Raw genomic sequence first — 25,984 nt, forward strand, 5'->3', positions numbered from 1 at the left:
GGAACCCGCCATAGGGTAACATCATTGCCCCTAGCGAGTTCTCTTAGGTTGCTGGTACACTCTCTGATGAGTGCGGAGTCACACGTGTTGGTCTGAATTGCCTTTAAGAACTGTGTGAAAATGTTTATGGATCCACCTTTCTGTCCCTTTTGTAGGTTCAAAGCGGTGCAGAAGTTTATAGCAAGTAATACAGCAATAGAAAAAATTTATGCGTACTTTTTCTATTGCTGCTCACGTTGTTGGTCAATGATACTTCTTGCTGTATTACTTATAGTCATGAGGTTTTATGAAGAAATTACGAGAAATTATGGTGTTCGAGTTACGAAAACCTTGAAGAAATGGACATGTCTTAACATCAAGCTGGCTAAATTGAAGAATTGTCTCACTTTTTTGATCAAGTGCAGAAGAAATGGACTCATCAAATGGTACTCAACAAGAAAAATTGGGTCAATTTGCTGGATACCAACACATTCAACTTCATTAGGAAGATAGAACACATTAGGAACAGGTGGGCAGCAAGTACTCTTAATTTAGAAATTAAAATCAGTATTGATAATTTAAAAAAGATTGAAATCTCTTCGAACGGTTTATCTGATCTTGCTAGAGCTAGTTTACCTCATATTGTTTTCTGTAATGTCAAAGGTTCATTAAAAGTTAAATTTAACAAAGTTTTCAGCCAGATAAAGGGTGTTAATTGTAGAAAATTTAATCAGTTGTTAATCAGGTCTAACAATAGTTCTAAGTTTTGTAATGATAGTACAAAGTGGCTTGTTAATTTAACATCGGTGGTCCTAAGTTCCACTTACTTGTCAATAATACCAATTTCAATATAAAAAGGTTACTTATGTATTTAGAAAATACAGTTAAAGATTTGAAAGGTGACCAAAAAAATGTTGTTAGAGTTGTATCTCCGATTGGTTAACATGTTAAAGAAAACATGTTAACTTGATGATTACCAAGGCTGACAAAGGTTCACTGTCATCCTTCACAAAGCTGATTACTTAATTAAGGAAAAAGATATGTTAAGTGACACTAATATCTACAAGGTTCTTAATAATAACTCGTAGATCTCTGTACAAAACCAAATTAATAATTTTGTTAAATTACTTTATGAAAAGAAGTATATTAACATCGGTGAAAAGAGACAACTTACAACCAATACCTCAATCCTTGCTAAAGCATACTTTTTGTCAAAAATACATAAGGAGGGGACACCTTTGAGGCCGATCATATCATCGATTGGTGGCTGCACATGGCTGCGATCTTGGGTTCAACTTTTAATAATAGAACTAACTACAACATTACCAACATCTTTCAATTTGTGGATGAATTTAGAGGTTATAGCCTTCCTCCGGATCACATTTTAATATCTTTAGATGTTGTTAGCCTTTTTACTGTCATTCCGTCGGATTTGGTTAAAAGAATTGTGGAGGAAAAATGGCATTTAATTGCTGATCATTTTTGCTTGGCTTGAAACTTATTTTTGATACTTCAATTTTCACTTTAGACAATGTAATTTACTATCAAATAGAGGGCACCCCCAGCCGCCGGACAGGATCTCATTGCACCCGTTATCTTTTTAGCCACCAAACCAATGAGGCATAGGCGACCATGGGTCTGATTATTGCTACGTAGGCCCAATGAGCCATTCGTGGTTTGAGACCCCATTTCCTTCCTAGGAGCCTGCGGTAGATCTGGTTTGCCATGATGTCCTTTTTCTTCACCTTATCTAAGTGTGAGTTCCAGTTGAGTTTACTGTCTAGTATTACCCCGAGGTATTTAACTTCTGTTTTGAGGTTAATAGTTCTGCTTTCAATGGATGGTGATTTTATTTGTAGCTTCCTTCTCCGAGTGGACTATTTCGATTTTATTGCCCATTGCTTCTACACCAAGTACTGCTGAGTAGTAGGGCTTTCTGCATTAGTTGAGTTATGATTGTATCATATTTACCTCGGATTGTGATTTTGTTTTTTGTTAGGGTGTTCATCAAGTCATCAATTACCAGACACCATAATAGAGGTGATGCTAGCTTATACCACAATACTAGTACTAACTGAGAAAGTTGATGACATTCTAATGGTTGATAAAAATTTTTTTTGTAGGATCTATATTAACTCCCTTTTGTTTGGTCTTTTATGTAACACTCAATTTATGTTCATATTGTACTCATTGTATGTGGAATTGATTTTTTTCCACATACTTTTTCATAACTAATCGAAATCAATGAGAATGTCAATGTCGATTTGTCACGGACGAAAGAAAACACCGCAGTCGACAGTTTCGCGTACAATGGAACCGCCGATCCAGACAATGACGCCGAAAAAGCGGTTTCCCAATATCGTGGCGACCGGAAGGGCCTCCGGCAATGATTTTCCGTCCATAATTCACGGGGGTTTTTGTTGCCCGAAAACAATTCGCCGCGCCAATCGGAAGCGTTCGACAATGGGGGGCCAATTAATCTGGGCAGGAACGCGCCCTATGGAGGCCCCCCTTTCTCCTCACTGAAACGCTCTCTTCTCGGAACAAACTATGTTTACGTTATTTTCATGGTACAAAGGGCGCGATTTATGCCGCCGTAGAAAATGCAGGCGGCGGTGCTCGTACATCTGGAGGTGAAAAGGAACCCTCTGCCGGTGGAAACGAGTATAACTCAAAGTAAAGGCCGCCTGTGTTGAATAGGAGAAAGGCCAATCCTATAGCCACAGCAGCAGCTCTTTGAAAGGGCTTTCTTTTCCGTTCTTGCCGTTTTCGACTGCCGCAGGAATCTATTTAGATGCAGTTTTTGAGAAAGGCGAGGGAAGTATACGCTTAGCCAAAGCATTCTCAGATTGCCTCATAAAACAACTTTTTTTACAATCCTTTTTTAATCTCTTCTTGTTAAATTGAATTTTTATTCGAATATTTATCGATAAAGTTAAACTCCATTTCGTGATTGTTCGGACCATATTGTGAGTAGCCGTGATTATATAATAGTAAGTTAGAAAGTTTCAAAGTGAAATACATGACCAGCATATGGAGTCATGTCTCGGAGGGTGAATTAGATAGCGTGGTTTGTTGGATTTTGTTCTCTCAGAATTGAACTTTGGTCATAAAATTCGAATTTATGTCACCGTACGTTGTCATGATTGTGCCCGGTAATAGCTCCGTTATCGGTTCTGGTTGATGTAACGCAATTAACGTCGAGTCTTGTGCGCGCATCGTGCAAATGCATCCTTGTCCTTAATAAATTTAATCCATTAAGTACCGTAAAAGGACTAGTGAAAAGGCTTAATAGGCTCACAATAAAGCGGATAATTACTTTCGGACGCTTTTGTGTACTAATTCTTTAATGTGAAGCCATGTAACTCTGCGGCATTGCAATGAGCTCAGAATGTTTTAAGAACATTAAATATTTATTATACTGATGAATAACTCAATACGGGCAATTAGGAAAAGTAGGGGTCCAATAACCAACAGCTGATGTTCATCATGGAAATAAAAAACGAAAACCATATGGTGAGTTCATTAAATTCGCCTATTGTCACGGTTATTTTGTGACGTTAAAACAGGCGATAATCGCCGGGAAATAAATTATCATTAGCCGGTCTTTAGTTTTAATGCCTCCAGAACAGCTGTTGATGAATAAACATTGCACACCATAACGCCTTCACTTAGACATTTTAAACTATGCCAAAAGATTTCAGAATTTAACATCGAATAGAACTTAAGTCTCGTCCTCGTCTATAACCCTCGTTATGGCGCCGTTCTTGGAACTGTACGTGCCGGACACAATGGAAAATTGAATTAATGGCCGGTACTGGGCACGCACCGCAGGAAATTTACGTCCACCGGCCAGGAGTTACAAGCAATGTGACAAGAACTGCCTGCAAGTGTATTCAAATTAAGCTTAAAATACCTTCACGGTCAATTCTTTTTAGTATTGTGTGTCAGCGGGGTGAATCATCAAGCAAAATTTATTCAATCGGAAGTTTCAATCAAAGATCGAACTTTTTAACAAGATGATGTCTTTAGGTGTACCAGTAATTCGTTGGGAAATTATTCGCCCTCGAGCTTTAAGTTGATCCTATTGATGAAGTACCATAGGCCTGAAAATAAATAGGCCGACCGCAGCCCAATATAAATTTCAACTAAGGCACGCCATCGACGGATTTATGAAGTCGCTTTGAAGTCTCGTTACTCGCGCCACGATATACACAGGTTTTTCTAATTGAAGTTGAATTCCTGTGCTGGCGTAGTCATCGCCTTAGGGGCTTTTATTTCGTTTTGGTTTATTTGTTAGACTGGTTTTCTCTTTGGTTTTTTTAAAACGATGAATATAACGGTGTACTTTTTATAATTATCAAAATAGATTTAACAGTTTATGTTATAACTAAGCGGATTAAAATATATCTATGTAGATATAACGAAATGTTTTTTTTTAATGTTATTTTCAATCTTATATTCTAAAATAAGGCCGTTGACTTGTTACTCGACGGGGAGGCTCTCTTCGGGCACCAAAAAGGTGGAATAAAAGAGAGAACCCTGCATGTCCCATTTGCATACTTCACGACACGGAACGTCTGGAACCGTAAGGTCTATTTTACGTCCTTCCCTCGGCGGTCGTCTGGCCAACTTCTTCTTTCACCTGCTCTTCGGTTATCACCCTTTTTTTTATAACGTTTTTTTTTTAAGTGGGTGTCAAAAATAATTTATTGCCTAAATGGTTTTGGTTCTCAGGATGTCTGCATCAAGCGGACACCTGTCCGTTAGATTAGTACCTGATTTCAAAATGGGGATATATTTTTTTGAAACCCAAAACCATCAATTTATTAAGTTTTGTAACGTGTATTTTTTATTTCTGCTTTTGTTCTAAATTAAGTGCATTAAGTTTTTTTTAGTGATAAAAATAAAAGCTCTCTCTAAACGTATTACAACGGAACGGGTAAAAAGTGGTCCATTGAATTCCAAATTGGCGAGTAGATTAAAAATGACGCGGCCGGTTTTGGTTCGCGCAAAATAAACCGATTACGCAGGTTTGTTTTCGTGCTATCCGACTAGGTTACAATCAATTTTGGTCCGTTTCGTTGTGTTGATACCGTTTCGTTTCACTAGCATGATTTCGCACCCGTTTTCCGTATTTGTCTTTCATCAGGCGTCGCATCGCCTCGGAATAGCAAAACTACAACTCACACTCTGGGTGGATTTGCAGAATCGTCGATCGTCTAACGGCCGAATGGGACTCCTTGTGCATGACTTAAATGTTAAAATACATAGAGGTACAGCTTAGAATTGAAACGAAGAAGAATGCGCGTGCACAAAAAAATTACACGGTTGTTTCCCATTCTAAAAGCTGATCTATAACGATTAACTTTCCTACACGCATTTGGTTTTATTTCGCTAACGCTGAGTGACACTCGTTGACGAAAACGAAGGGAATCTTGACAGCTATTCCCATTGTGCTTTTGAATTACTCGTCATTCCTCACAAAGGATTTGCAATGGATATCAAACATTTTGTCCTAGATTAAATTTACGGGTATATTGTTCAATTCCCCTTATCACATTTTGAATTATAACTTTTTATACATACATTCAATTTCAAAGATTATTTCAACAAACAATGTTGTTTAATTGAATGGGTTCATTTAGTTTTCTGATATCAATACCAATTCTTTGTTAATTAACAACAATGCAATAAAGTTCCAACGTGTTTAGATTCTACGGACTTAGAATGCATCTAAAATTATCATAGAGCCATGGAGATGCTGTTTTCATCTATTTAGTTTTAATCGAGATTTCCTGTCTTTGCTAAGGATACAACAAAAATATACATATATGGATATGCTCTCTATCGAGCATTTTTACATCTAGACTCTGCAGAAATATATGGTCAGTGCAGATTCTGTATGCTCAAGTTTTTGAAAATTGCACAATCTTAACATATTGCAAGAACTATAGATATTGAAAAGTCTGTGTATGTTCTGTAAACACTGCAGATTTTGGTTACTGCAGAGTAGTGATGGAACGGATAGTGATTTTGCGAAAAGCCGGATACCGGATATACGAACTATTAAAATTTAATCGGTGAAAATCGCAAAATTCGAAAAAATTGTCGATCATTTCAAAAATTAATTTCTCAAGAACTGAAAGTGATTTTTCAAAACGGCTTTTTGCATTAAACAGAGAATACTTTAATTAATAACTAGTGATATTGCCACAAGGATCCTTTAAAAAATTTATTTTATAGCGAATTTTGAAAGTTATCGATGAAAATTGCAACATCAAAAATTTTATCAAAACTTCAATTAATGTTTTCTCAAAAACTAAAAATTATTTTTCAAAACGGGTTTGTTCATTGGAAAGAGGACACTTTTATTAACATTTTAGGAAATTTTCAAACTTATATTCCCAGAAATGGATTTTATACGAATTTTTAAAAGTTAATCGGCAAAATTCGAAAAAATTATCGATTATTTCAAAAATTTATTTCTCAAAAACTAAAGGTGATTTTTCAAAACGGCTTTTTGCAGTAAAAAGAGAATACTTTCATTAATAATTAATGATATTTCCACAAGGATCCTTCAAGAAATTAATTTTATAGCAAATTTTGAAAGTTATCGATGAAAATTGCAACATCGAAAATGTTATCAAAACTTCAAATAATGTTTTCTCAAAAACTAAAAATTATTTTTCAAAACGGGTTTGTTCATTGGAAAGAGGACACTTTTATTAATACTTTGGGAAATTTTCAAACTCATATTCCAAGAAATGGATTTTATACGAATTTTTAAAACTTAATCGGCAAAATTCGAAAAAATTATCGATTATTTCAAAAATTTATTTCTCAAAAACTAAAGGTGATTTTTCAAAACGGCTTTTTGCAGTAAAAAGAGAGCACTTTAATTAATAACTAGTGATATTTCCACAAGGATCCTTCAAGAAATTAATTTTATAGCGAATTTTGAAAGTTATCGATGAAAATTGCAACATCGAAAATGTTATCAAAACTTCAAATAATGTTTTCTCAAAAACTAAAAATTATTTTTCAAAACGGGTTGGTTCATTGGAAAGAGGACACTTTTATTAACACTTTGGGAAATTTTCAAACTTATATTCCCAGAAATGGATTTTATACGAATTTTTAAAACTTAATCGGCAAAATTCGAAAAAATTATCGATTATTTCAAAAATTTATTTCTCAAAAACTAAAGGTGATTTTTCAAAACGGCTTTTTGCAGTAAAAAGAGAATACTTTAATTAATAACTAGTGATATTTCCACAAGGATCCTTCAAGAAATTAATTTTATAGCGAATTTTGAAAGTTATCGATGAAAATTGCAACATCGAAAATTTTATCAAAACTTCAATTAATGTTTTCTCAAAAACTAAAAATTATTTTTCAAAACGGGTTTGTTCATTGGAAAGAGGACACTTTTATTAACATTTTGGGAAATTTTCAAACTCATATTCCAAGAAATGGATTTTATACGAATTTTTAAAACTTAATCGGCAAAATTCGAAAAAATTATCGATTATTTCAAAAATTTATTTCTCAAAAACTAAAGGTGATTTTTCAAAACGGCTTTTTGCAGTAAAAAGAGAGTACTTTAATTAATAACTAGTGATATTTCCACAAGGATCCTTCAAGAAATTAATTTTATAGCGAATTTTGAAAGTTATCGATGAAAATTGCAACATCGAAAATGTTATCAAAACTTCAAATAATGTTTTCTCAAAAACTAAAAATTATTTTTCAAAACGGGTTGGTTCATTGGAAAGAGGACACTTTTATTAACATTTTGGGAAATTTTCAAACTTATATTCCAAGAAATGGATTTTATACGAATTTTTAAAACTTAATCGGCAAAATTCGAAAAAATTATCGATTATTTCAAAAATTTATTTCTCAAAAACTAAAGCTGATTTTTCAAAACGGCTTTTTGCAGTAAAAAGAGAATACTTTCATTAATAATTAATGATATTTCCACAAGGATCCTTCAAGAAATTAATTTTATAGCAAATTTTGAAAGTTATCGATGAAAATTGCAACGTCGAAAATGTTATCAAAACTTCAATTAATGTTTTCTCAAAAACTAAAAATTATTTTTCAAAACGGGTTTATTCATTGGAAAGAGGACACTTTTATTAACACTTTGGGAAATTTTCAAACTCATATTCCAAGAAATGGATTTTATACGAATTTTTAAAACTTAATCGGCAAAATTCGAAAAAATTATCGATTATTTCAAAAATTTATTTCTCAAAAACTAAAGGTGATTTTTCAAAACGGCTTTTTGCAGTAAAAAGAGAGTACTTTAATTAATAACTAGTGATATTTCCACAAGGATCCTTCAAGAAATTAATTTTATAGCGAATTTTGAAAGTTATCGATGAAAATTGCAACATCGAAAATGTTATCAAAACTTCAAATAATGTTTTCTCAAAAATTAAAAATTATTTTTCAAAACGGGTTGGTTCATTGGAAAGAGGACACTTTTATTGACATTTTGGGAAATTTTCAAACTCATATTCCAAGAACTGGATTTTATACGAATTTTTAAAACTTAATCGGCGAAAATTGCAAAATTCGCAAAAATTGTCGATCATTTCAAAAATTAATTTCTCAAGAACTGAAAGTGATTTTTCAAAACGGCTTTTTGCATTAAAAAGAGAATACTTTAATTAATAATTGGTGATATTTCCACAAGGATCCTTCAAGAAATTATTTTTATAGCGAATTTTGAAAGTTATCGATGAAAATTGCAACATCTAAAATTTTATCAAAACTTCAGATAATGTTTTCTCAAAAACTAAAAATTATTTTTCAAAACGGGTTGGTTCATTGGAAAGAGGACACTTTTATTAACATTTTGGGAAATTTTCAAACTTATATTCCCAGAAATGGATTTTATACGAATTTTTAAAAGTTAATTGGCGAAAATTGCAAAATTCGCAAAAATTGTCGATCATTTCAAAAATTAATTTCTCAAGAACTGAAAGTGATTTTTCAAAACGGCTTGTTGCATTAAAAAGAGGACACTTTAGTTAATAATTGGTGATATTTCCACAAGGATCCTTCAAGAAATTAATTTTATAGCGAATTTTGAAAGTTATCGATGAAAATTGCAACATCGAAAATTTTATCAAAATTTCAAATATTGTTTTCTCAAAAACTAAATATTATTTTTCAAAACGGGTTGGTTCATTGGCAAAAAGACAGTCTTATTAACACTTTGGGAAATTTTCAAACTCATACTCCAAGAAATGGATTTTATACGAATTTTAAAAACTTAATCGGCGAAAATTGCAAAATTCGCAAAAATTGTCGATCATTTCAAAAATTTATTTCTCAACAACTGAAAGTGATTTTTCAAAACAACTTTTTGCATTAAAAAGAGGATTAGGATCTGTCATCATTAAAAGTTTTTGGACACTAATCTATACATAATGCAAATCTTTGGATACTGCAAACACTTTGAATACTGATGAGTCTATGGAGAATGCAGAATTTGTGGGAACTACAGAATTTCTGGTCATTATTAAGTTCTTAAACACCGCAGAACCTCAGCGCATTGTAAAAGCTGGGATTATTAATCTTTGATATTTTAGCAAATAACTTTTATTACTAGATAGCAAAAAAAAACATTTTTTTTGTATTTGAATAATTAATAAAAACAGTGTTATAAAAAACTCAAACATCTAACGCTGTAATTAAATCAAAAATAACAAAAAACTTTTAGAGTATTTCACAGGTAAAACGGCCTCCTCAATTTGGAATTCAAAAGAGTCCCATTTCCCTTTTAAAACAAGCCCGGTTTTATTTATTCTGTTTTAATGCGTTTTGGTGGTTTTGTTGTTTCACGTACCGAAACGTAGTTTTGTGTTTATTTTGTCCGGTTCGGTTTCAAATTCAAGTATATGTTTGGACACATCGCGGTTGACGTAGGATTATTTACTATTTATGAATTTAGAAAGTTTGTGTGTTATTATGTTAAGTGGATGAGAATACAGCAATTACAATTAATGGTAAAAGAAACGTGTAGTAAAACGAAGGTTACAAATCGAATGAAACAGTCCTTTGGCCCTATGTACTTCCGGTGCAGCTGCGGCAAGACTGTAAACCAATTAAAACAAAGAACAACGTCGCTTTTGTCCTAATTGTGTCCGTATTAGCCGAGCTTAATGGGGCCCCTTTGCCCGGATTAGTTCCGGTTTTAAACGATAGTTGAAGCGAGAAGAACTCTAGGAACTACTCCAACATTCTTTGTCCCTTTTCGTGCAATCCCTAGTTCTAATATGTGACCTTTTTTTAGTCGCTTCGAATGAAGGGGGATTGGTTCGGTATAAAAGGAATTGGCGGTGTGTGTGATTGACACTATCACGGATTTTTGACGTACGTCACCCCACAAATCTTTTTAGGGAGAGATTTTACACCCTTCTGTTTGAAAATGGGGAACGAAAATTTTATTAAAAAAAAACTCACCGAATACGGTAATTTGCACGGGTGGTGCCATCCTTTTCGCGGCCAAATTTTCAGCAACGCAAGTGTAGTTTCCCGTGTCTTGAGCACGTGCCTGTCCTATAAGGAGATGTCCTTCGCTGCTCACTATCACAGATGTGTCAGATTGCAGAGGCATATCCCCTCTGAGCCAGTAAACCCTCGGGGGCGGTAAACCTTGGGGTGGCACACAGCTTAACTCCATCTGTTGACCGAGTTCTACCTTCATCGAAGGTGGACTCAGACCAAATTGCTTCTTTAAATCTAAAAATAAAATATGAAAATTTAAAATCAAAAATATGTTTATATAAATGTATGTCAAGGCTTCCACTTCAATTTTATTAAATCTTGAAGGGATGGCAAAGGAAAGGAGTAAAGGGCCGCATTATAACCTGGAAGTCGACGCGAAAGTAGGTCAAAGACGGAACTTGCACACGCTGAGAATGGGCGTAATCCCATTATAAATTCAGGACGACATGCTTCGAGGTTAGGTTATATCCGTGTATACGATCAGTTATAAAAAAATATTAAGTGCTTAGTTGTGTAAACGGGTTGAAACTTAGGATCTTGTAGATATAAGTATACGGTAAAGAGCGGTTGTTGTTGTTGTACAGCGAAGGAGGAGTAAATTTTAACATCGGTTCGGTGAAGATAACGGGAATCGATAAGTTCGGGAAGTTTAGATCGCGGTAAATAAACTAGCACCGTTGCAAAAGATTAAAATCTTGCAAAAATCGTAGAAATACGTAAACATATTTGATTAGGTGTTTAGAGATTACAAGAAATTTCCAAGGAAAAGGATGTTATTTGTTAGTGAAATAAAGTTTTTGTTGTCAAAACATCTTAAAATTATATTTGAAGGTTTTAAGACTAACATAATTTAATTTTATTACTTATATCTAGTAGAAGATAAAATAAAGTTAATATACTGAAAACTGCATATCTTTATAAAGGGCGATTAAGTTAAAATTCGAAACAAATTTCGTGTAAAATTAATAAATCAACAAATTTAGGGTTGAGCATAAATTCTGATCAATTTACATTCAACTTTATCGTATTCCTAGCTATCAAAAAAACTATTTTTGTGATTTCGTGATGAATGCCTTGTCTTTTTCAGTCTTACCACTTCTAAATGAGCAAATATGAAAAAAAATACTCCATTTCGCAAGAAAACTGATTTTTCTACAGTTTTTTGCAAATATCAAGTTGAGCAGAATTTATAATTCATCTAATTTCATGTGTATGATATTCCTCTCCATCTCTAAATTAGCAAAAATGAAAAAACATAATTAAGCAGAATTTCTGAACACTTTACTTTGAAGTAGTTTGAAGAAAAAATACTTTTTGCCATTTCCCATTTCTTTGTAAAACTAGTTTTTGTAATTTTTTTGCAAATTTCGGGATGAGCAGAATTATTTATCAATTTAATTTCACCTCTATTGCATTTATCACCATCTGCGATAGCAAGTACGAAACTAAAATTTATGCCATTTCAAACTGAGATTCAAACTATTAAATCTAAGTAAATCTGTAATACAATTATTTTAAAACCCATTATTATAATCCAGTAGTCTCATTTGAAAAGAAATTATCCCCGCATCTGGTCCTATTTCTAAAGTCTAGAAAAGTAAGTCTTTCCCGACTGTAACGTTGAAATGGGGTTGGATGGGACTGGGGTGACGACGAAACGAGAATAAGACGGTGAAATTGAGAAACGGGAGCCCAGATGCGCCTGAAAAAGAGTCTGACAAGAATTTAATGAAGGTTGTTGATTCGGTAACACCTATATGGGGGGTAGACATTGTTGTCCGGGGTTAAATTGCTACGGTGTTACCTTACACCAAAGCTAGGTTCAGACGATATTATATACGAAGAAGAGAATGTAACTCTTGCGGTGAAATTTTATGACGAGAGCGGTAAAGGTCGTTAAAGGAACATCGACGCCGTCTTATTTAACTACATAGTGTTGAAGGCAATCGATTACGAAAACTGTTTCGTAACCGCGCATCGATTCCGCGTTAATCATTTGTAATTCATTGAGTCGAATAGCCAAGGATCCCGAGGTGTAGAACGTAATCCCTTAATCTCCCACAACAGGCTCGTCGTCTACTCGTAACATTTGCACAATATCCCCCCTATGTGAAGGTTCGAAATGAATACGTACCAGGTTTATTTATTAGTCTACATTTGCATGTAAGCCAGTTTCGAACAATGTAACGCGGTCTCGACGTTGAATAACAAAATGAATAACACCGAAACCTCTTCTTTCTTTTCAAAACTAAATAATTGCCTCTTCAATAAAAAAGTTTGATATTTCTGGGTCAACGTGGCTTTCCCGTCGAAAAAGCCTCAAAACCAATTCCAGCTTCCGGTCTTCGTAATTCGATTTGTATTGCGTTTTTAATAAAAGTATCGGCGAGGGAAAGGGGGGTTAAAAAGGGAGGAAATCGTCCCTATGGTATTGGGGAAGGGGGGACGATCTCACCAACGTAAACGGATTCGCGTTTTGAATAAATTTCACGTTTCATTTCCTTTGATGCTCTAATAGAAAATACAATTTCGCCTCGGCAACAACCCGAGGCGGTGTTGATGGCATTGTAAAACAAAAGCCAAACGGTTATCGAAGGGAGGAAACGACCCTAGACGTCCAAAACTAAAGATATTTTACATCATTCTTTCTTTTTTTAGAAAATTTCTATTTAGATAACAATTTCGAAACAAAAATTTGAAACGTTAAAAGTGTGTATGGTTTCTATCCGAAACTACGAGCCATTCGTAAGACATCTTCAAAAATAACACCCGTCTATACAACTTTTTCAAAAAAGTTACTTTCTGGTTGCGGAGGAACGTTTCTCCGCCATTCGATATTCGCTCGTCTATCTCGGGTCTTGGGAACCCTCTTAAGTGCAAGTTCTCTTTTCATGAATCACGAACGCGTAACTGGATATTGCTTAACTGGAAAATCATAACGCATTTAAGACACGGTATACTAAGTCAATACAGCGGCTTCACTTCGTCTCCCTAAAAACCTCTTTCAATTACTCATCGTGCTTAGGAAACTTAATACGCCCCATTTCAGAACCACTCGATTGTAGTTAAATTTCAAGAAAAAAGCTTTGATAGGAAAATAAGAAAAAAAATTAAGAAGAGGGATTAGGATATTTAATTTGTTTAAAATGGAAAATCCAAAAATTAACATTTGAGTTTAAAAATTCATATTTGCAGAACCAAACTAGATTTTTAAATGTGGTTTAATTCATTACAAAGTAGATTCGTGTCTAATAAGTGGTATAATTTTCAAACAGATTAATTCAAAAATCGATTTTTTAAACTAATGCGAACAAAAGTTTAAGTTTAAAACATTAAGTTTAGACATGCATATCTCCAGAACCAAACGAGATTTTTAAATGCGGATTGTTTCATTAGAAAGCAGATTCTTTTCTTAATAAGTGGTGTAATTTTCAAAAAGATTCATAAAAAAATCGATTTTTTACGATTTTTTAAACTAATTCGATCAAAAATTATTAACTCAAAATTGTACGATTAAGTTTAGACATGCATATCTGAAGAACCAAACGAGATTTTTAAATGCGGATTGTTTCATTAAAAAGTAGATTCTTTTCTTAATAAGTGGTATAATTTTCAAAAAGATTAATTCAAAAATCGATTTTTTACGATTTTTTAAACGAATTCGATCAAAAATTATTAACAACCATTAAGTTTAGACATGCATATCTCCAGAATCAAACGAGATTTTTAAATGCGGCTTGTTTCATTAAAAAGTAGATTCTTTTCTTAATAAGTGGTATAATTTTCAAAAAGATTAATTCAAAAATCGATTTTTCACCATTTTTTAAGCTAATTCGATCAAAAATTATTAACTCAAAATTGTACGATTAAGTTTAGACATGCATATCTCCAGAACCAAACGAAATTTTTAAATGCGGTTTATTTCATTAAAAAGTAGATTCTTTTCTTAATAAGTGGTGTAATTTTCAAAAAGATTCATTAAAAAATCGATTTTTTACGATTTTTTAAACTAATTCGATCAAAAATTATTAACACAAAATTGTACGATTAAGTTTAGACATGCATATCTCCAGAACCAAACGAGATTTTTAAATGCGGATTGTTTCATTAAAAAGTAGATTCTTTTCTTAATAAGTGGTATAATTTTCAAAATGATTAATTCAAAAATCGATTTTTTACGATTTTTTAAACTAATTCGATCAAAAATTGTTCACACCTAATTGTACGGTTGAGTTTAAAAATACATATCTCCAGAACCAAACGAAATTTTTAAATGCGGATTGTTTCATTAGAAAGTAGATTCTTTTCTTAATAAGTGGTGTTATTTTCAAAAAGATTCATAAAAAAATCGATTTTCACCATTTTTTAAACTAATTCGATCAAAAATTATTAACACAAAATTGTACGATTAAGTTTAGACATGCATATCTCCAGAATCAAAGGAGATTTTTAAATGCGGTTTATTTCATTAAAAAGTAGATTCTTTTCTTAATAAGTGGTGTTATTTTCAAAAACATTCATTAAAAAATCGATTTTTTACGATTTTTTAAACTAATCCGATCAAAAATTATTAACACAAAATTGTACGATTAAGTTTAGACATGCATATCTCCAGAACCAAACGAGATTTTTAAATGCGGATTGTTTCATTAAAAAGTAGATTCTTTTCTTAATAAGTGGTATAATTTTCAAAATGATTAATTCAAAAATCGATTTTTTACGATTTTTTAAACTAATTCGATCAAAAATTGTTCACACCTAATTGTACGGTTGAGTTTAAAAATACATATCTCCAGAACCAAACGAAATTTTTAAATGCGGATTGTTTCATTAGAAAGTAGATTCTTTTCTTAATAAGTGGTGTTATTTTCAAAAAGATTCATAAAAAAATCGATTTTCACCATTTTTTAAACTAATTCGATCAAAAATTATTAACACAAAATTGTACGATTAAGTTTAGACATGCATATCTCCAGAATCAAAGGAGATTTTTAAATGCGGTTTATTTCATTAAAAAGTAGATTCTTTTCTTAATAAGTGGTGTTATTTTCAAAAACATTCATTAAAAAATCGATTTTTTACGATTTTTTAAACTAATCCGATCAAAAATTATTAACACAAAATTGTACGATTAAGTTTAGACATGCATATCTCCAGAATCAAAGAAGATTTTTAAATGCGGTTTATTTCATTAAAAAGTAGATTCTTTTCTTAATAAGTGGTGTTATTTTCAAAAAGATTCATAAAAAAAATCGATTTTTTACGATTTTTTAAATTAATTCGATCAAAAATTATTAACACAAAATTGTACGATTAAGTTTAGATAGATTGTTATAGATTATAGATTATTGTATAGATTGTTTCATTAGAAAGTTGATTCTTTTCTTAATAAGTGGTGTAATTTTTAAAAAGATTCATAAAAAAATCGATTTTTTACGATTTTTTAAACTAATTCGATCAAAAATTGTTCGCACCAAATTGTACGATTAAGTTTAGACATGCATATCTCCAGAATCAAAGGAGATTTTTAAATGCGGTTTATTTCATTAAAAAGTAGATTCTTTTCTTAATAAGTGGTGTAATTTTCAAAAAGATTCATTAAAAAATCGGTTTTTTACGATTTTTTAAACTAATCCGATCAAAAATTATTAACACAAAATTGTACGATTAAGTTTAGATAGATTGTTATAGATTATAGATTATTGTATAGATTGTTTCATTAGAAAGTTGATTCTTTTCTTAATAAGTGGTGTAATTTTTAAAAAGATTCATAAAAAAATCGATTTTTTACGATTTTTTAAACTAATTCGATCAAAAATTGTTCGCACCAAATTGTACGATTAAGTTTAGACATGCATATCTCCAGAATCAAAGGAGATTTTTAAATGCGGTTTATTTCATTAAAAAGTAGATTCTTTTCTTAATAAGTGGTGTAATTTTCAAAAAAATTAATTCAAAAATCGATTTTTCACCATTTTTTAAAGAAAACGGTTTCTTGGAAATATTTAGCAAACAACTAAAACTTCCACATGTCACTGAAAAAAAATTTTGTTTGTAAGAAACATATTTTTGAACTCAACCCAAAATATCCGGCAGTTTTCTTTTTAAATAACAAGCACTATTCTATATACTTCATAAATTATGCACTTCATAAATTCTATGAAGTCAAGACTTCAAGGAGATGTGTAAATATTTAAGCTTAGTTTAATTTTTATCCAAATCCAAGAAACATGATATCGTAGAAAGTTTGAAATGTGTGGTAATCAAATTCCAGTGAAACTCGTAAGTGAAATTTTATCCACAAACATTTCCATGAAACGGTTATTATGAATCATCGTCCGAAAGATGTTTAGTGGGTAAGCAGAAACACGAGTTCTGCTAATCTAAATAAAATTGATGGTAACCGAACAACCGCGAGGCGCCGCTCCTATAAATAGCTCGAAGGACTTCCAGGAATAATAGAGAACGCCAGGAGAACGTCGATTTTCGTTTCGAAATCGAAACCGGGCGAGTGATAGTACTCGAAAGGAAAATCGTATTTCCTGTAAAATATCTTTTCTGCGTATTTTGCCACATTTGTCAAGAACTACGAGCTACAAAGCGGGCCAATTTCCCGGTGACTGACGCGCCTCTGACCTTTTTGCTCGTTGCCTTTTAGACGCAAAAATACATTTCAAAAGGATTCCTTCGCATGCAACGTGCAACGGTGCGTCGCGACGCTACTGTTCCAACGAAAGACGACGGTTGCGTGTATGATATTTTTAGATCTTTACAAGTTTTCCTTTAAAGCTTGAATGCACGCATCTACATATACATATACGCAGTGGTAAAGCACCCGCGGGGTGTTAACAATCCGATCGTACCTCATTATAAATTAAACGTAATCGTGCAATTAAAACGTCAACGGGGATTAACAATTGTACGCGTTGTTATCGGTTTAAATCAAACTTCACGGTGAATTATGCTTGGACCCCGTGTGCAATGGGAAAACCGAGCCGCTTTGCGCGCTCTATAGTAATTGAATTTGCCGCTCTATTGCCTCTATACCGTGTCAGTCCGCGTCATTAAATTATTTTAATAATCGCGTTGTGACCAAGCGGATTTTAACACTCGATCAACCGATTGATTGCTTTTTAACTAATTGGATATGTGTTTCAGAATCAAATTGAAAACTATTAATAGGGATTGCAAAAATACTAATTGATTAGTATGCGTTATTAAGAAAGTATCAAGTCTTGATCAAACGGGCAGTTAGAGGAGATTTGGTAAAGCTAGAGATAAACTTATCCAGCTTTACTGGCCACGAGGGAATCTCGAATAGTAAGATCAAGGCGAAGCGATCGCCGATTAATCTGACCCGGAATTCGTCTTATTGCAATGGCGTTCTTATTGACAGCACAGCGCTGACTTCGATTGCCCCCAGGTCCTTTCCGTTCTATGTTTATATCCTCGTCCAATTAACGTCACTATTACAGCTACTAAACGTCCATCCTCCAGCCTACGACTCGCTTCTCATTACTTTTCTTGTTTGGCGCATTTCTCCATTTCGGAACAAATTAAATATCTCCATCTTCTTCTTATTTTTTTTTCTTATCAAAGGCATTTGACTACAATCAAGTTTTGAAACCCGATAAAAAAGTTATTTGATTCTATAGATTATTTGGTAGAGTAGTGTGGTAGTATTTGCCATACTATGTTAGCTTTCAAAAAAATTAGTACTGACAAGGCGCTTAATAAGATGTAATTTCTTGATTAACGTTAAGCTTTCGGATTTATTTTGTAACCTTCATCAGAACATCATGTCTAAAATTAAAAATCTAGTGAAACAATAAAATGAGATTAATCTCAAAAAACTTACGAAAAAGAACGCAGAACCATGAGAGTATTGCCATGATAGATAAAATCAAGATTTGTTCTCAAATATGTTCTGCAACAATGGCTTTCCCTGACCACTAAATAAACTTCTGTACACCACTCCCAGGAGACTTGACACGAGTCCCCAAGTAGCTGACGAGAGACCCCGCTTCTCACTTCCACCGTTTATTCCTCAATTAACCATTAAGTTGACCAAATTATTACATACCGACCATGTAAAGATAGCGAAATTTAATTACATACCTCTTAGGTGCCACTTCTCCAATCTGAATGATCCCACCCCCATGAATCTTGAATTCAATGTTATCTATCGAATCTCCTGTGGTGTTTGCACTGCTGGTTATGCGGGGACTACTTCACAATACATCAAAAAACGTCTCTTTCTTGAAATGGTCTCCATAAACCAAGAGGTTATGTCTGAACTCAAAAACTGACATCCAAAACCTCAGTGTTATATATAAACATCAACTATTAACGAGGGATGAAGTGCGTTATGGTGAGATCTCCGAAATCTTGTTTTAAGGTCCTTATTCCTATATATATTGCATCCTTAACGTTATTTTCCTATTCCCCCTTAACAGTTTCGCTTTTACAGTTTCCTTTTTAACCTTTTCATGTTTCATTGGTTGGCACTCCTGGAATGAGTGATAAACTTTCGCGGTTTTTCGCGATTTCTTGGTTATGTCACACCAAGTGTTTGACGTTTCACATTTACATCCAGTTTGTCTGTCCTTTGGTTTTATTTTAATTGTGAATTTAGTTGTGAATTCAATTCTTGCTTATTGTGACCTTCCATCCTGTGATACCTCGTTTGGCGCTCTTTTTCGTAAGTTTTTTGAGGTTAACCTCATTTTATTATTTCACCGGATTTTTAATTTTAGACTTGTGATGTTCTGATGAAGGATACAAAATAAATTCGAAAGCTTAACGTTAATAAAAAAATTGCATCTTATTAAGCGACTTGCCGATCATCAAATATAGATCACTTATTACTCAACAGATAGGAACATTATGGGGTGAGAGGATTATCCCTCAAACTGTTTGAACCTTCCTTATCGGAAACTGCGAGAACAGGTGGTTGAGATAAATGTAGTAAGAGAGTTGATTGAGTTTTATATTTACTTTTTTAAATGCCAGCTTTTCTTGTTGAGATTCAGAAGTCATTTACCGTGTCTGACCAGTAAATTAACTGATCTGGTTCTACTGTTCACTGGTCGATCCTCGATCGGTTGCGCCCAACTGTCAGGCAATAAATAACGAAATATCGAATGGATCTCGATAGTTTGCGGCAGTACAGCTATTTGTGCCTCTGGAACGGTTCCGAGTGCTAATTGGGTATTATGCTAGGGAACGAGGGCCGGTCGCTCTCCGTTTCAATTTGCACCCGGGGAAAATAGCGAGAAATGCGGCCCCATTCCAAGCAAACCATCACCACATCCCCTCTCTCTCTTCGAAAGAGTAACTCCACCGATACCGCGCGCGGTTCATAGTCGGTTCGTGAAATGTACTGGCTTACGTGGTTTATTTACACCTCCAGGGAACCGAGGCAGGGTTTTTAATGTTTCACCAAATTAGGTTTGCCTAACCAAGCTGTATAATATGTTGCGGTTAAAACAATGTTAAAATATTTTGAAAGTTATTATGAAGAGTTTAAAATGAAACGGCTTTAATTAAAGAATCGGAGATAATCTGATTTCTCAAGAGATTAATTCGAGTTGTCTAGAAAACATCTTCATCTTCTTATGATCGGATTAGTTTGCGGTGAAATTTTGCGTAATCAGGAAGCTGAATACGGCATCAGCAGCGTTACTAATTACCCCATCCTGTGGGATTTCAAAACCGCTCCGTCTCTCTTCCCGTATTCCCCCAACCGGTAACGGCGGCACCACCAAAATTATCTCTGCAGCAATCTCACTTGGCACAAAGCAAACGCGGCCACCCGACCAGTTACATTATAGGTACAAGGTGAGATTTGGCAATCAAATCATAATTGGCGTGTTCTAACGTTTTAATTGGCTCTAATTACTACTTGGTTGCAAAAAAGTGTAATTAGCATCGTTGCATTTCCTCCGCTTTTATTAAAATACAAAAAGGCGGATATTACGGTCCGATTCTTATTCATTATCATGAACAACCATAGATTCGTAATCAATCTAATTATCACCATCTACAATACATAAAGGCGGAATATACGTTCTGAAACGTTATCGAAGTGCTAGAGATCAGAGGGCTCACCACGTCACTCTGCTACCATTAGCATAACTACTTCGAATTGTGTTTTAGCACATCCCGACGACTGGTGACGTTTTAAGGGCGTCGTATAAACGTGTTCTCGCAGTTAACGATGTTAAGTTGACTTAAATAAGAAGGGCAAATAAGCGTATAGTTGAGTCTACCTTTCTGGCTTTCGTCTTAGCACGTACGGATTCCTTCTAAAACACGTCTCAACCCCTCAAAGTGTTGTGTTTGGACGTTCGAAAATGTTTCAAACACATATACTAGTCGTGCGTGTGTACATAACAAGAATGATGTATTGGTCGTAAATCATAGGTCAAATCGTACGTTGTATGTATTGTTTCGAGGCGATACGTCGCTATTTTCTACTTGTGAGGTATTACACGCAAAAGAAACTCCCGAAAGAAATCGAAAGAGACCATCAATCTTCTTTAATTGAGCGTGGATAAAAAAAAATCTCAGTTTTCCGTTATCCTACGATCGGTCACCTACTCGCGACGCATAAATCATAGTTACCTCGAGCGGTAATTAATTAGTTCTAAGTCGTAATTAATCGCCGTAGTCTCGTGTGAAGACTAAAAATCAAACAGTCTCAATGCTCCGGCAACTTTCGGCCTCGACGCTAATTAATGGGAGACACAAAAAGGTCCAGCGCTGATGTATGAGGGTCGAAAACTTTCTGTATCGCTGTAAACCTGAGTGAGTTTACCACGGTGTTCTGCATTTTGTAATTTAATATTGATGGAACTTCTCTTTGAATAAGCGTTTCTGTGAATGTAGATTTAATTTAATTAGTAGTATGTGTTTCAGAAAGTTCTAAATTTCTAATTGATGCTTTAAATTATCAACAAGGTAGTTTTGTCTCCTGCTAGTCTTGTTTTGCACAGTCCATGGGTATCCCATCTTTCTTTCTTTAGTTAGGCCAGGTGTTTTTAGGTCATTATTTTGATGAGGTGTTTGTAATCGAATTTTTGCTTCCCCCAGAATCTGAGTTGAGAGATACTGAATTGACATTGGTGTGAGATTTTGTTCGCTTTCTATTGCATACTTGGGTTGAGTTCTTTAAATTCGACATCTTGCATGTACAGGGTCCATGGGTCCCATCTTTCTTTCTTTAGTTAGGCCAGGTGTTTTTAGGTCATTATTTTGATGAGGTGTTTGTATTCGAATGTTTGCTTCCCCCAGAATCTGAGTTGAGAGATACTGAATTGACATTGGTGTGAGATTTTGTTCGCTTTCTATTGCATACTTGGGTTGGGTTCTTTAAATTCGACATCTTGCATATACAGGTGTCCAAATTACGATGGAATTGCAGGGTATCTCAGTTATTATGAAAGATAGAAAGTTGCGGCTTTCGCTAACCTGAGCTACTTTTTTGTGAAACCTACAATGGCGCAAAAAAAATTTTCATAGCCCTCGTCGTTTTTGATATACAGAGAGTGTTTCAAAATTTACGATTTTCAGACACCTCCTGTATCTCGGCTATCCGGAACCGTAAAAACGGGTTCTAATAGATTTTTTCACGTAGAATCCAATGGTGCACGTAGAATTTTTCTAGTCGTCACGGTTTTTGAGTTATAAAGAGTTAAGTATTTTAGAAGTTGAGTATTCAGTATTTGAGTTGTGTTGATAACTCAAACCGTGATGACTAGAAAAATTCTACGTGCACCATTGGATTCCACGTGAAAAAATCTATTAGAACCCGTTTTTACTTTTTTACTAAGTTTCGGGATAGCCGAGATACAGGAGGTGTCAATTTCAAACACTCCCTGTATATCAAAAACGAAGAGGGCTATGAAAATTTGGTTTGCGCCATTGTAAGTTTCACAAAAAAGTAGCTCAGGTTCGCGAAAGCCGCAACTTTCTATCTTTCATAATAACTGAGATACCCAGCAAACCCATCGAAATTTGGACACCCTGTACACCAATATGAAAAGTTTTGGCATTGTGAGTTGCATTTTCTGGACTTTTTGTTAGAACGGTTATTCTTGCCTGGATATGAAGTGAGAAACCCAAAAACCTTGAATTGGACAATATTTGTATTAAAATCGATTATAACTCAAGTTTTCTCATCTTAAATTAGATTTTGCTGCGATTGTAGAATAATTTCCTTCTTTGATCAAGTTAGGTTTTGTAAATCTGACCAAAAGTGTCAGATAGCAAAAAAGGGTGAGTGTTCGGAGAAAAACCACAACTGCCCTTTTAATTTCGAGTTTAATTAGAGACATCGCAACCCCGAAACGTCCCTGTACAAGGCCGTATCCGCTTTCTAAGCCATTATTTCCCTACGCGGTGTGGTTTCGCTCGTCCAAATTCACTTAGAACTGTACGAACGCTCCCATTTCCGTTCTGCCGCGAATCCCGGTCTCTTTTTGCGTCGAGTTTCCGCTAGGAAAGTTGAAATTGCCGAGTTAATTGAATCGAAGTTCGTCGCGATAACATCAAACCGAAATAACTGATGAGCTCATTTTTCATTTCGTTTTTGCTTTTCTCTTGTTAATCGTCTGCTCGTGCGCTACAAAAATATGCAAAAGTTGTACACAAATGCGAGAGACTTCGCGTGTCCTGAAGGACGTGTTTTGATCTAGGACCTAATTTAGGGGACACGTTCTCAAAGGCGGATCCCACGCGAGAATGTATATAAAGGACGCGAAGTCTCGACCTTAATTGGAACGCTCCCCGGGTTGATTATGCAAACGAGGAACCGTCTTTAATTGACAATGCGCACGGTGACACATTTTTTAAGTCATCACCCAACAACGTTGATTAAGACTTGGGAAGTAATGGGGATACCTCCGTGATGACAACGATAATTAAATACAACTCCTGACAACTCCATTCCGTAGGGGGTACAAAAAGAAGATCGGAAATCAGTTTATACACCGGCTTCTCTCGTAAGATGAAATAAAACTCGACGTTTTGATCGCCACTCGACCAGTTTGGGCATCGGTATAAATTACCAACAACGTCATTATTAACAATTTTTTTTCTTATTCCTTTACCCAAGCATTTATCATTAATCTTAAAATAGTTTTTGTTAATGACCCATCTTTAAAGTTCTTCAATAAAACTTCAAAGTTCCATTTGCATCGGTGAAAGATTGAATTCTAGGGAGTTAAAACTTGCATTAGGGCAACAATGACGCGTCGAGACCATTGTTATAAACGCCGGAGTCGGACGATGAATCAAATTAAATTGGGATTTCTGAGTGCCTCGCGAAGTCTCCCATAATAGCCGCCGGATTAAAGCGACCGGAACGGGGAAAATTGCATTCGCAATTCGCATAGGTTCGGCACGGACCGCGTCTTCCTCCAATCCAACCCTAAAACGTAACAGTAATCGCGCGGCAGGAAATGAAAACAATAACAGGACCGGACCACGAGGTCCCCCAGGAAGTGGCCGCTAAATTAAAAATTCGCGCGCCCTGGTTACATGTATTTCTGGCGGCCGTTAATTCCCACGGACGATTTCGCTCCAAAATCGTGCTTTATTTTCGCGCAGTTGAACTCAAAAGGTTCCCGGGACAAAAGGTCTTTATGTAAATAAGTCGTCGGCGCTTAATTGCTCGGTATTTATTTAGGATGGGGAGACAATATTGAGCTTAAATCCGTTTTAAGTAACCGGAAATTATTCTATAAAGAGTTTCATTCCTAAATTATAAAAAAATTATCATATTGATAAAGTTGTATGTATGTAGCTTCACGTTTTGATGAATTCCTTCACAGCACTTAGGCCCAAGCCTGTCCTTTGTACATCCCCACAATTTACAGTTTTTCCAGGGGTAAGAAAGCCAGCCCAAGGTTTTAATGAACGTATGCTTACGCAGTGTTGTTAAATACCCGGGTATTTACTTTCAAAGGTAAATTTCCTGGATATATTTACCCGAGATGGGTATTTAGAGGTATTTATAAAATTTAATTTAAATTGAGTTGTTGGCAGTTTTGCAAGCACTTCAAGAATGCAGAGTCGATTATCGATACACCAAACTTGTTTATAACATCTACAAGAATTCTACAATGACGGTAAAATTGCATAAAAGTACTGAAGAGAATGGAAGTAGAAAAGTACTGATTGTGAGTAAAACAAGACGATACAATGTTGAACTCAAATTGTTCATCATAGTCCTGGAGAATGCATTTTAACAACTAGATTGGACCCAAAAAAGCATAAACATTGATGGCAAATATCTAAGTAATTTACGCTACGAGGACGATATAGTTCTTATTTTGGATAGCCTTGGAGAGATGAAACTAATGGTGTACGACTTAATGGAGGTGTGTGCAAGAGTCGGGCTAAATATGAACGTAAAGAAATCAAAATTTATGACAAATCTTGTTCCCAAGTATAACATCAACATTGGGGATAATGAGATTGAGAGGGATAACAGCTATGTGTATCTTGGCCATGAGGTTCGTGTATCGAGAAATAATCAAACAAGCGAACTAAACAGCCTACGGGAAACTTAGAGATATCTTCAAGAGCGATATTCCTATATATTTGAAAAGAAAGGCTTTCAGTCAATTCGTGTTTCCCCTTATGACATACGGCTCCGAAACATTAACGGTAGCCACTGCCAGGAGGCTCAAAGTAACGCAAAGACCGAAATGAAGACCTATGAAGAAGAACTGGCGCAAATGATGTGGTCAACATTGTGGCAAAGCTCAACAATTGAATTCAGACAGCACAGAATAGAATCGAATGGAACAGAATAGGGAAGGCCCAAGGACAGTAGAATCTAACAGGACTGCTACATCCATTGTTGTGACAACCTGCCCGCAAACTACGTCACACCATTTTCCACGCCCAGCTGTTGTTATGGTCTATGCATTTGCTGTGTATTTTTAAAGGTTATATGCTAGACATATTCATATTATTTTTGAAGTTTTATGTTTTTAGACGTATTAATGTCTATCATATAACCTCTAAAAACACAGATAGTTACCAGGCGTGGAAAACAGTGTGACGTAGAGTGTGGGCAACCAACCCGTAGTGGACTACAAAATTACAATGGATGTAGCAGTCCTGTTAGATTCTACTGTCCTTGGGGAAGGCCTATGTCCAACAATAGCTGGATGATAATAATCATAATAACTTGATCTAATCTAAATTACGACAGATTCGTCTGATGATAAACGTCCATTTCATCATCTTCCTCTTAATTTTTTCGGAATCTGATGTATTTTTACTTGTATCACTTTTATACGTACTGTTTGGGTATTTACCCTAGGCCGGGGTAAATACCCGGATAAATATCCATTTTATAAATACCTACCCGTCAGGTATTTATCCAGCGCCCATCACTGTGCTTACGTAACCTGCAATGTCCGGTCAGAAAGTGGGCGAGGAGCCTCAAATCACTTTTTGATTT

General features: G+C 34.7%; 1 protein-coding gene across 4 annotated transcripts in view; it reads right to left on the minus strand.

The window, feature by feature from the left end:
* The window catches only part of LOC111414292 (netrin receptor UNC5C), a 130,869-nt gene that overhangs the window by 58,958 nt on the left and 45,927 nt on the right, over nt 1-25,984 (minus strand). For 3 of the 4 annotated variants that reach the window (XM_023045601.2, XM_023045600.2, XM_023045602.2), the window contains exon 4: nt 10,462-10,740. In XM_023045601.2, coding sequence (XP_022901369.2) covers nt 10,462-10,740 — 279 coding nt within the window. Of the gene's footprint in view, nt 1-10,461; nt 10,741-18,624; nt 18,698-25,984 lie in introns of those variants that run through there. The other variant, XM_071197030.1, reaches the window with a different exon arrangement.

Source organism: Onthophagus taurus, chromosome 6, assembly GCF_036711975.1.
Source record: "Onthophagus taurus isolate NC chromosome 6, IU_Otau_3.0, whole genome shotgun sequence".
Lineage (NCBI taxonomy): Eukaryota > Metazoa > Arthropoda > Insecta > Coleoptera > Scarabaeidae > Onthophagus > Onthophagus taurus.